The sequence below is a fragment of the Octodon degus genome, unplaced genomic scaffold (assembly GCF_000260255.1).
Source record: "Octodon degus isolate 3935 unplaced genomic scaffold, OctDeg1.0 scaffold00095, whole genome shotgun sequence".
Classification (NCBI taxonomy): Eukaryota; Metazoa; Chordata; class Mammalia; order Rodentia; family Octodontidae; genus Octodon; species Octodon degus.
Window position 1 is genome coordinate 5,660,640 of NW_004524671.1, and position 12,241 is coordinate 5,672,880.

Below are 12,241 nucleotides of genomic sequence, written 5' to 3' on the forward strand. Positions count from 1 at the left end.
CTTTTGTCAGTGTCATTCATGTGGATGAGTCACAGCCACTGCTTGACCAATTTGCTCTCTGTGAAAGCCTGAGAAAATGTTTTCTCTCCATGTGACTCTCCTTAGGCACACTCTACATCATCGATCACTTTCCTCTGTGGTCCCATTATCTCCTTGATTAGAAAATTTGGGACATCACTGAATTACAGGATGTTACAGTACAGGTTCTCTTATGTCCTGAGTCCTCACTGACCTTTAAAGTCTAGGGCCAAAACATAAGGAATTTGAACCTGTACATGATATATCCTGGTTTCTCCACTCCCTTCAGCCTCTTGATGAGAGAACCCAAGTTAAGTAGTGTTATGGCTGTATCTAGATGTCCACCGAAGCCTCATGAGGTCATAGGTGAGACCTTTTCAGAGGTGGCTGGATCTAGGCTGTGTGATGCTGGAATGGATTCATGGTACAATCCTAGGATCAAGGGCTCTAGAATTAAGGGTGTATAGTGGATTGTTGATTGGTGATCAACTTATTAAACCCAGCTGAATTGAACTAGCATGGTGCTGAGTGTGGGAGGCCCACCTGCGGATTCTTGCCAGGACCATAAGAGACAGAACTGGAGAAGCTGTAGAGAGGCTGTAGGGAAGCTGTTTGGAGAAGCTGTGGGAGCTGTTGGAAGTTGCTGGTTCTCTTGGGCTATTCTCCTTGTTATACTGGCTTCCCTGATGAACTTGGTTGTTCTTGTCACTGGAGGAGATTTGGACTTTCATTGTCCCAGAGAATGGCTGTGGTTCATTTTGGGGGAGCTCTAGTCCTCATCTTGAGAATCACTTCCTGGTTCTGGAGGAGAAGATGGTGCACTGCTCGGCCTTCTGGAGAAGCTTGTCATGTTGGCTTTCCTGCTGAATGCTCAGGACCTCGTTGTTACTGAGGATGGTTGTGGTACTATTGGGAGGAGCTCTGTTTGTTGCCTTGAGCATTGCTTCCTGGCTCTGGTTCAGATCTCTCAGACTGCTAGCCCAGATCCTTCATCCTGCAGGCATAGAGTTTTTAGCTTCTACTATTTACCTTTGGGTCTTCCCAGCACAGATCCGTGAAGCAGGCCTGCATGAGACATTGTTGTGGGCTGTAGGCCTCTGTTATGGTTTATGTCTAGTTGTCTCCCGAAAGCCTCATGCAGTCTTGGGGCAGCTTCTGGAGTTTGTGATTGATTATGGTGGGTGTGGATGCTGCACCTGCCCTGGGCAAGTAATTTGCATTACAATGTAAGGAGGAAAGAGAAGTTAGCTGCTTGAGCTGCTGTTACTCCTCTTTTTGTGCTCTTGCTCTTTGCTGCGGCCCTGAGAGTTGCTTTCTGTTATGTGCTGCTCTGCCTTGGACCCAGCTGAATATGGACTGAAACCTCCAGTAACTGTGAGTTAAATAAATCTTTCCTTCCTTCATTTTGGGTGTTGGGTATTTGTCCTAGCAACTAGAGAAGAGTAACTAAGACAGCCTCCACTTGTGAGAAGCATTTTTATAGGTTCTAGGTTTTCAGCTGGACGCATGAAAGATATTAGAGAGGGCCCTCAGCTGGATTCTTTGGTCTTTAGTGTGTGGACAGATTTCCTGTGCTTTCTGTATGTGATTCTTTGGGTGATTCATTATAAAATAATGTTATAAGATGTGTCCTGTATTATATTGTTCCCCTGCAAAAGCCCCAAACCATGACAGGGTATGAATGCTACCCACCCCAAGTACTGTAGAGAAGGCGTAAGGGATAGGAAGTGGGCATCCCTTGCTTGATGGCTTTTGCTGTCTTCAGCTTTGCCACGGACTGTTTCTCCTTGGCAGTGCCCCTCTGCCATGCCACCCTGCCTTGGAGCCAGGCTGTTAGGGACTGAAACCTCTACAAACTGTGAGCAAAATAAACCTGTCCTCTAACATTGGGTGATAGGTATTTTGTCTCAGCGACAAGAAAACTAATTAAAACAAGTAGGCATAAACTTGCTTGCTGATTTGGGAAGTGGGAGGAGAATTAAAGGGCAAGAGAACATTCTCAAAATCTTCTCTGAGTTAGACGGTAATGATGATTCCAAGGTGATATGGTGTTTAGGTAAGGAATGGTCAGGAAAGTGGTATTAGAAAATTTTTCAGATATTCAGACATTTGTTGAGAACTTTTCCTTATAGAAGATGCAGTCTAAAGTGTGTTGAAAGATGGAAAAGATGGCTCCTGATTGAAGGGAATTCAGAGCCTATTGCTATGGTTCCCTCCATGCTGGATACATTCTGTGGCTAGTACTGAACTCTGTATGCACTGTAATTCTTTTGGCAGCACAGGCATTCAAAGGCTAAGGAGTGGGTAGTGTATACCAAGTGAGTACACTGAACAAAGGGGCAGTTTACATCTTGGCAGAATGGAGTGGAATGGCACTGGATTTCATCACACTTCTCAGAATAACAGATAATTTAAACTTATTTCATTGTTTACTTCCAGAATTTTGCACTTACTATTTTTGGGCTGAAGTTGACTATGGGTATATAAAACAATGAGAAGCAAAACTCTGGGAAAGAGAGCCTGCTGTAGTGAGAAAAGTATGCACAGATGCCAATTGCAAAAGTAATGGGACATAAAAATTGGTGGTGACATTCTTTCTGTCAGTGCAGGAGGATTTGTGTGAAAGCAGTGTCAGTCAGAGAAGTGAGGAGTTGAATGAGTTGGCTCAGGCATCAGTTGGACTCCTGGGACTGATAAAGGAAGGCAAAAGTGAAAGCCTGAGTTATAGGTGGTGAAGTCACCCTGTGCTTTCATAAATTGGAAATTCCAAAGTTGAATTGTTATATTTCCATCACAATTGCAGACCAAAAGATACTATACCTATGCATGGAACATGCTTTCTCCATAATCTTAAGGATTTCATAAAAGAATGTTTTCTAAACTTTTAAAGAGAGCTAATAGTTGTATGGTTAACCTGGGTTGTCAGTTTGAGAATTACTCAGAAGATTAGTGTAGTACACTTTGGGATGACTGGGTGAGTCATGCAGCTGTGACCCAGACCCTTCCTCTAGGGGGATCTTGCCCTGTGCCACCACAGTGAGCCACCATGGTGAACAGCTTTGTGCCATCTTCCACCAGAATGTTCCTGCCTTAGAGCCAGCACACCATGGACTGAGGCCCCTGAAGCATGAGCCAATATAAACCTCTCTTCCTTTAAGCTGTAGATGTCAGGAATTTTCGTTCTTACAACAGGGAGACTGGCTAATACAACGGTGCATTACACTTTTGAAGACCTGCAGAACTAGTTACCAAGTTTTCATTCTTAACCTCATCTCATGTTCAGATGCACTAGCAGCAGCTCTTGTTGAATAAGCATTTATTTTCATTTGAAGTGATCTTTGGAGGTAAAGGGGGGACCAATAAGAAACTGAGTTAGATCCTCTCACAGGTCATGTTTGATTGAAAGCGTTGCCTCCTCTCCTCACCTGTATTCCTAAAGACTTAAGGATTTTAAATTCATTGTCTGTATTTAGGGCTTTATTTTTTCCTTATTATCCTTCCTTTACTGTTTCTCCTTTTTTTTTTTTAAATTTTAACAAAGTCAAACTTTTGGACAATTGTAAGTGTAGTACAGGAGCAAGATCTGACTGTGGGCTACATCTTGTGTTAACTATTCCTGTGTTCTGTGGCTCTGCTTTTCTTTCTGAGGTGGGGGGCCTGTTTCTCACAGCTGCCCTGGTGTTATAACTTGTTGGTGAACATTTATGTAGGAGAGGGGGAAATGTTCATTTTCATAAATAGCAATGAACTGTGAGAGATTCTTAAACCATTAATGTACACATTTACCATTTCTCTGTCTTACAAAATAAAACAATTATGAGTCAGTCTCAAGAGGAAAGTGATCCCATGGCCCTCCTTACGAGAGAAATGGATTACATTAGTACTTTAATTACAAGTCATGGTAGTTATCTGGGTAAGTTTTTTCCCTGTCCTTTGTATGGTTTATTCATTTTCAAGGAAAAATAATTGATGTTCAGGAAATTTTACAAAATAGTTTTGTTAATGATAAGCACTTCACCCTTAAGAGTCTATGTATTTTATTGCTATTGCAGAATCTTGCACGAGTAAGCTATTGCCACAGAATGAACTCCAGAAATGGTATAACTTTCTACAGAAGGGTCAGCTATAACATTTTAAGTCACAAATCTCTGAGTTATGTGACTATATGCAAGAGATGAATATAAATCAATGCTAGCCATTTCCCAACATAAAGCAGTTAACACTAAGGTAAATGTCTGTATTAAATTTTTAAAAGTATACCACATTTATAACAAATTATAAAAATTTGATTGTATCAATAAAGAGCTCAAATTAATTTAGAATAAAAGCCAGCCTTGTGTTATTGCATTTAAACTCTTAAATTCATTTATGGAAAATATGAGAAGGACATTGCTTTTGATGCTTTGAATTAGAAAAACCATCACTCAAGGATTCTTGGTGTAAACATTGTCAGCCGGGTGTGGTGGCATAGGCCTGCAATCCCAGCACTCTTAGGTACTCAGGTAGAAGGATTGTGAGTTTTACCCCCACCTAGGCAGTTTAGCAACTTAGTGAGACTTTGTCTCAAGATAAAAATAGTTTATAAAAGGCTGGGGATACAGCTCAGTGTGAAGGTCCTGTGTTCAATTCCAGTAACACCTTCTCTTCCCCCACCAGAAAAATGTTACTGAAGAATAACTTTTGGCTTTGCCTGATTTAAAAACTTCTCTAATCAAGTTTGGAATTGGAAATACACCCTTGTTGAAAAGGAGATCTATAAATACACAAAGTAGAAAGATACACATGCAATTTTCCTTCATAGTCAATGGAGGTCTGGGTTTAAGACTCTTCCAGGATACCAAAACCTGTGACACCCAAGTCCTTTTTAAATATCAATGGGTACAGGGCTGGGGAGATAGCTCAGCAGTCTAAGCTCTATCTGACAAGGGCAAGTACCTGCCCAGGTTTGATTCCCAGTGCTGCGTGCTTTGCTGGTCCTGGAAGCTGTGTGGTGAGACCCTGTGCCAAATAAATAAAAGATTTTATTTTATTTTATTTTATTTTATTATTTTTTCAAAGTTTTATTGACAAACAGATAGCAATGAAACAGTTTCAAATCATATCGGAAGGACAGTTTCAACAAATAATACACTGCATATATTCTTCTTAGTGGTTAATTGCTGTACAAGATGAGGAATTGTGATCCCATTTACAAACACCATTAGAACAAATCATTCTATTCATTAAGAGAATGCAACTATATATCTATCCCAACCTCTTTGAATACACAGATACAAAATGGACATTCATCGGTATACCCCATTTTTTCTAAGTTCCGTTATTGAATATTATAGTTGTGTTAAAAGATTTTAAAAATATATCCATGGATGCAGTATTTACATATAAGGGACACATATCCTCCTATGTATTTAAAATCATTTCTAGATTACTTGTAACACTTAGTGCAATGAACATGGTAGGTAAATCTTGGTAATGTATTGTTGGGGGATAATGACAGAGGAAATGTACATGTCCAGAATGGATGCAATTTAACAAAGTATTATATGTCTATGGTATTTGAGTCCACCAATGTGAAATCCACTCATATGGAGAGCTCACTATGGTAGGAATCATTGTTCTTCTCGCTTAGTCAGTAAAGGTAATTTTACAAAACAATAAATCCAGAAGACTATCAAATATAATACAGCATCTTTTGAATTCTCTTCCACTGTTCTATTACTTGTATTTTAGCTTTGTCACTTATTTTTTTTCTGTCAACTTTCCCTTTTTGTTTGAAAGAGGATCTCAAGTTTGAACCTAGCCTGGGCAGTTTAGTGACTTAGTGACACTCTATATAAAAATAAAAAAGAGGTGGGAATGTGCAGCTCAGTGTAAGAGCCCTGGGTTCAATCACCAGCAACACACACACACACACACACACACACACACACACACACACACAGAGAATGTTATCCTTTCTAGTGAGCATGGCCACTCAGCCTTTTGTCTACAGTTCAGTGTCACCCAGGATGGGTCGGAAACAGCGCCTCCTGTGTGCGTGGATGGAAGCCAGGAGGGTCCTGTGGCTGCAGTGGCGATATGGAGGCTGGGAAGAACTGAATCACAGACTCCTCCTGGCACTTGTAAAAACATTTTCCCCTTGGAAATTGAAAAACAGAGCTCCTGCAAGGATACTTTACTCATGCAGAAATGAAATTGGAACGTGGTAGGAAAGACCACCCGCTCAACCGAACGTCATGTAAAAGCTCAAACCCTGCCATCCCATTATTTCTTTTAATTAATTTTATTGAGAAACAAATAGCAATGAGATAGTTTCAAAACCAATTACTAGCACAGTTTTCAATAATTAATACATTGGGGCTGGTGAGATGGCTCAGTGGTCTAAAGCACCTACTTGGAACAGGCTTAGCAAAGCACAGGGACCGCGGTTCAATCCCCCAGCACCACATGCCAGCCAGCCCCGCCCCCTGGTGGGCTGAGCTGGCCACATACACACACACACACACACACAATAAATAAATAAATAAATAAACAAAATTAATTCATTGCATATTGTTGTCTTAGTGGTTATTCATTGTACAAGATGCAGACATGATATCCTGTCCACAAACACTACTAGAACAACTCTATTCATTGAATTAAGAGAGTGCAGCTATATATCTATCCTATTTTGTATATACAGATACAAAATGGTCCTTCATTTATATTCCCTTTTTTGTTTAGTTTTGTCAGAGATGGGTATTCCCTTGCCATTTAAATATTGTAGGTGCATGAACTCAGCTAAATAATCCAATATAGTCCAGTAGTTCATAATAGTAGTAGGTTATCTGTAGGACTGGCAATGTCAGAAATTCTTGACTTGAGCCTTTCACAGCTGAGCATATTAATATGGCTTTACTTTTTATACCTCATTTTTATACTTTTCTGCTGGATAGTTAAGACCAAGATAAAGCAAGACTTATATAACAAGAAATGTAACTTTTGTATGTGACAAGGTCAGTCAAATCCCCTCAGGATTTACCCTGAAACCCAGATTCCATTTTGAGTTAGTCCTTTCAGTAAGGGCCCCAGGGTAGTGTTTCTCCTTTAGTCCTTGGTCTGGGTGCACCCTAAATCCCTGGAGTTAAAAGCATGTTCTCTGGCTCCTAGAAAGACAGTGAAAATATGCAGGGCAGATAGGCCCAAGAAGCCTCTCTGTTGGATTCTGCTTTGACTTGGGAGGAGAATCCTGCTCGCTGTTCCCCCATTCACCAGGTTTCCCCATATACAGGCGTCTGTAGAACATGTGCCAGGATGGCAGCACACAGCGCAGAAGCTCTAGCTAAGCGGTGGCTGCCACCTGATCACCAAGGTCAGCAGCTACTGTCAAGGTCAGCCTGAGTCAGAGGGGGTCAAGCAGAAAACGTCACCACACCTGTGTGGGCAGGCCTCTGTGCTGCTGAGAATCTTCCTGCCTTAGAGATTACAAAGGTGTTTTTTTTTTTTTTTTTAAATTCATCTATCCCTGTCTCGAGAAAGGCCTGGTATAGAGTCGGAGCCTTCTGTGTTGGTCACAGGGTGTCTTCCTTAGACAGGGCAAACAGCTAGGGCCATTTTATAGGTGAAGTTTCTTTGTTCAGATACTCCTTCTGTTCTGCCCAGGCAGGCCACTTCCTTATTACTTTCAGGAACATTTATCATTCCCCCACTGTGTGGTATATTAGAATCCAGAGCTACAAGGAATAAGAAAAATAAGGTCACTGTCCACATGCCACCCCTCTCCTTCTTGGTCACATGATCTAGAACACAGCAGCCCCAACTAGGATTGTATCCTCATTTTTGCTGTGAGTCGTATTTCACTCAGCTCACATGGTCTCTGGTAACACTGAGCTGAAGGCGGCTTCTCGCTGTGGGTCAGGAAGCATCACTGGCAGCCAGACAGCCCTGTCCACCTCAGAAACCTTATCAGCACCTCGCGTTGGCTTTCAAGGAGGCTGCCTTTCTGAGTTTTAGGGAAATTCTAGAACAGCTAGTTTGTGCTCTGGTATCCTTGGGCTATCACTGGGAGAGCAGTTGTTTTTGCTGTGGTCTGTTTCTCCCTGGCTCCTCAAAGCAACTTTTTGTTTCCCCTCTGATCCTTTCTGTGCACTTAAAATTGAGTTGAAACTTTAGCCTCATATTGCTCTCTCAAATCCCAGAGGGTTTAGAATTTTAACATGAAGACATTTCATTGGTTCTTTTCCAGTTATGAGCATTTTAGCCCTTGGTTATTTTGTATCTGGATTGACATTCATGGGTGGAATTTCAGAAGCCTCTGGAGGATGGGAGAATGTTCTGTAAGGATAAAAAAAGGGAAAAGGCCAGTTTCACATAAGGAGAACAGTTATTTGTGCTTGTTTTCTGAAATGTGGTGCCCAGATAACTGGAGGTTGGTAAGATTTATAATCAGAATACCAAAGTTTTATTTACTATACTCAATTTGATTAAACAAGAGGGTGTTGCTACTTTGTCAATTATGAGAGTCGTGTTTCCTTCCATAGCAAACTTATAAAAATAAAATATAAAGCTCAATAATAAAAACTTGTCTAAATAAAAATAAAGCCAAATATTAACTCATACATGTGGTATAAGGATAACAAAAATCTCAATGTTGGTATATGCAGGATCGAGGTTTGAGAAAGACAATTGAAGGAGAAAGCCCAGCACAAATGTCTTATAGAAAAGCTCCCTATAGGGCCAGAGGCACACATTGGTGCCCACAGGAGGCCAGGAGCTTTCATTTAAAATAGAGCACAGATCATGTATGCCAAACATGGCAGAGCAGCAAGCTCTGTGCGTTCCACATAAGCAGTAATTGAGTGCCTACCCATTAAAAGGAAATAAGTTATATTGGAGGGGACTCAAGAGGCCAATGATCTAGGAACAACTCTTCCCAGCAAGAAACTTAGGGCAAAGTGGGAGGCTTGGATGGGAAGGAGCTTCATCTTCTCATGCGAGGTCAGAGAGTATGCAGGCAGAGAAAAGAACTCGAGCGACCCTGGTAAATGTATTACTAGCCAAGCGCCTTGCCCAAAAGTCACCCACTGATTGTATTACTGAAGACCGTTGCAGTAGGATGATGACAAGTAGCAGTGGGCTCTGGGTGATAGGAGTTTACAAGCATAGCCATGTGTCACTTAATGACAGACACTTGTTTTGAGAAATGTGTTGTTAGGCAGTTTTGTCATTGGGCATTCATTATAGAGTGCACAGTCTAGAAGATCTACTGCTGTATACCTCGGCCCCTGGTGCGGTCTACTCAGCCACAAAACTTGCAGTGTGTTACTATCCTGAGTGAGCATCCCTAAACAGGAAACATAGAGTACAATTTCCAACTGGTAAGAAAGTTTCAGCTCAACTTAATTCTTTGGTTGATAACAATGTAACAAGCACCTTGTTCTTGTGGTACCCAAAGCAAGTGACCTTTAGGTATTATATTTGTTGGATTCAAGGCACAATGAGAGATCTGTCGACAAGTGTGTAGGTGATGTGGATACCCAACCTTGTGGAGTCCCAGCCCAGGTACCTAGAGCACTTTGATGGTGCACACTTGGAGAGGGGTGGCAAGCCTACCTGCAGGAAGCAAATTCTCTGCAGGGTTTGTGGCACTGGGGATAGCCCTGAAAGCTGGGGCACTGTGGCCTGGCTTCTTACCCCAGTTAAGAGTGTGTACCCAAGCTGGGCTTTCTCTGACTCATGGCCAGTGTCCTCATCACTGAGCAGGGAAGACAGCAACACCTTTCTTATCTCTAGATGTTCAAGTGGGGCAACAGTGAACCTGTTTGGGAGGTTTCCTTCATGCCCCACCAGTGTGAACCTGCAGGATGGAGAGTGGATCTCAGTATCCAGTGTGTGGCTGTGAAGTTCAGATTTGTTCCTATTAGACCTATGCGGCAAAATCCTTTCAAGTTATTACCTGGACATTCTCTGACAATACAGCCTATGCTTGGAGTCTAATGCAGTAAATCGCAAATGTTTCCTTGACTATCTCTGTGGATTTGTAGAGATTATGTGAGCAATCTCAATTCCAAGGTCCTCATCTATAAAGTGAGGATGATAGGACTTATATCAGCTGGTGTGGAGGCTTAAAGGACACCGTCTGTGCTGGGCGAGCAGTGTATGCTGTAATTCCAGTGACTCAAGAGGCTAAGGCAGGAGGAGTGCAGGTTGAAGCTACCTTGAGCATTTTATCAGGACCCTGTCTCAAAATAAGAACTAAAAACTAAACTTGAAGAAAAGCCTGAGGATATATCTCAATGATATAGTGCTCCTGATTTCAAACCAGAGACAGAGACAGACAGACAGACAGACAGACAGACAGACAGACAGACAGACAGAGACAGAATGAATATAAAAGAATGGATTTGGATACAATGCCTGGTGCGCAAACAGGGAGTACTTTAATATTTGCCATTGTCAGGAGCAGGCTAATAACCCTGGAGAATTCACAATGAATCAGTACAAGTTTCTCTCTAGGCCACATTTGGGGTGGTTTCTACTGCAATTGGGTTCATTTTGACCCACATTGAGCGCAAGGTGGTTGGAAGAGGATTGATATAACTTATTTTTATATGTGGAGGGGGTAAAATTGAAAATTGAAACAATGAATTATTTATTACTGCTTTGTATTTTATTTTATCTTGTTTATTTATTTTTGTATTTTAGGGAAGGATCTATAGGGTGTTCAGCATCTCACTACTAGTTCGGACTCATAGTGATTCTTCTATTTACAGCCTGCCAAGTGCTGGGGTTACAGGCGTGCACCACCATGCCCAATCTTGTACTTTAAAATATTAGTGTATTATTAAACCTTAGACAGGAAAGGATTTTTGACATACTATAACATGGATGAACCTTAAAAACATCTCTGTTGAAAATATCTCCAATGAGAACATGGCTTGTTGAGACTATACTGACCTAAACTCTTAATAAAGTCTTGAAGCAATACCTAGACTTGGAAAAGAGTCATTAATATAACATATTCTCAAGCTATGGTAATGCAACCTCATGATTAATTATATTTATCAAGGAAAACATTAGAAAATAGTTCGACTGGGTTACATAAATCTTTCTACTTACTGTACATTGCAACTTTTGGATCTTAAGCAATCTCTCAATCTGATGTAAAGGTGGGGTCTTGGCAGCATGTTTTGCATATTATATTATGTCTCGATACCTGTACACATTCTGGAGCAGTGGGGACGGCTTCCCGCTGTGCCCAGCCCTTTGGCTGCCATGGGCAGTGTTGGGAATGTTGAGGTGCTCCTGACTCACAAATTTGAACATGAAGAGAAGTGATCACATACACAGTGCTCCACTGTGCAAGAATCAAGTATATCCTTGTATCCGAGACACTGAAAGTGACAAGATAATTGGCCTTTTCTCTTTTCCAAGCGTTTCTCCTATTCAAATCTTCCCTGTACAGTGAAGCAGCCACTGCCCCTCCCACTGTCAGTAGCAGAGTCCTCAACAGGTCAGGACACTCAGCATCAGTCCCCTGTTGCTTCAAGAACTCAGGGCAAGGGACACAGGCAGGCATTCCCCTGGGGCTCAGGATGCCACTGTACTTTAACCTCATCCTCATTGGTAGGATTCTCACCCTGACTAACTATATGTGCTGGTACCTAAAACTAAGCAACTGCATTGAGGATAGCAACATGTAACCTCATCTCCCCGGAGCATTTGGGAGAACTTTGCCTGACTGGCCCGTCAGTGTGCTCACTGTGGTATGGGCTGATTCTGCTGGGGAGTCCTTCCTTTCTAAAATGTGTGTGTTGAAGTCGGCTGATGGGTTTTTCATTTTATAGGAACTGGTGAGAGTGGCAAGAGCACCTTCATCAAGCAAATGAGAATTATCCATGGGTCTGGATACAGTGATGAAGACCGCAAGGGGTTCACGAAGCTGGTTTACCAAAACATATTCACTGCCATGCAAGCCATGATCAGAGCAATGGACGCGCTGAAGATTCAGTACATGTGTGAACAGAATAAGGTAAAGCAAGTGGGGCCTGGGGCCTGTGTGAACACATGCCTTCCTAGCCTGGCTGGTGAATGTTTTAGAACAATAATAGGTTCTGGGTGGTTTCGTCAGATACTGCAGTAGGTGCTAGAGCTCCAGCTCTGAACTGGAGGTACCTGAGGAGAGTGATGGTTTGGTTAACCCTGTAATCTGGTTTCTGCAGGAATAAGATTTCTGTAGGAAATG

At 41.8% G+C, this 12,241-nt stretch overlaps 1 protein-coding gene across 2 annotated transcripts in view; it reads left to right on the forward strand.

Annotated features, from left to right (window-relative positions):
- The window catches only part of Gna14 (G protein subunit alpha 14), a 202,300-nt gene that overhangs the window by 99,732 nt on the left and 90,327 nt on the right, over positions 1 to 12,241 (forward strand). For both annotated transcript variants that reach the window (XM_004638118.2, XM_023722996.1), the window contains exon 2: positions 11,844 to 12,028. In XM_004638118.2, coding sequence (XP_004638175.1) covers positions 11,844 to 12,028 — 185 coding nt within the window. The remainder of the gene's footprint in view (positions 1 to 11,843; positions 12,029 to 12,241) is intronic.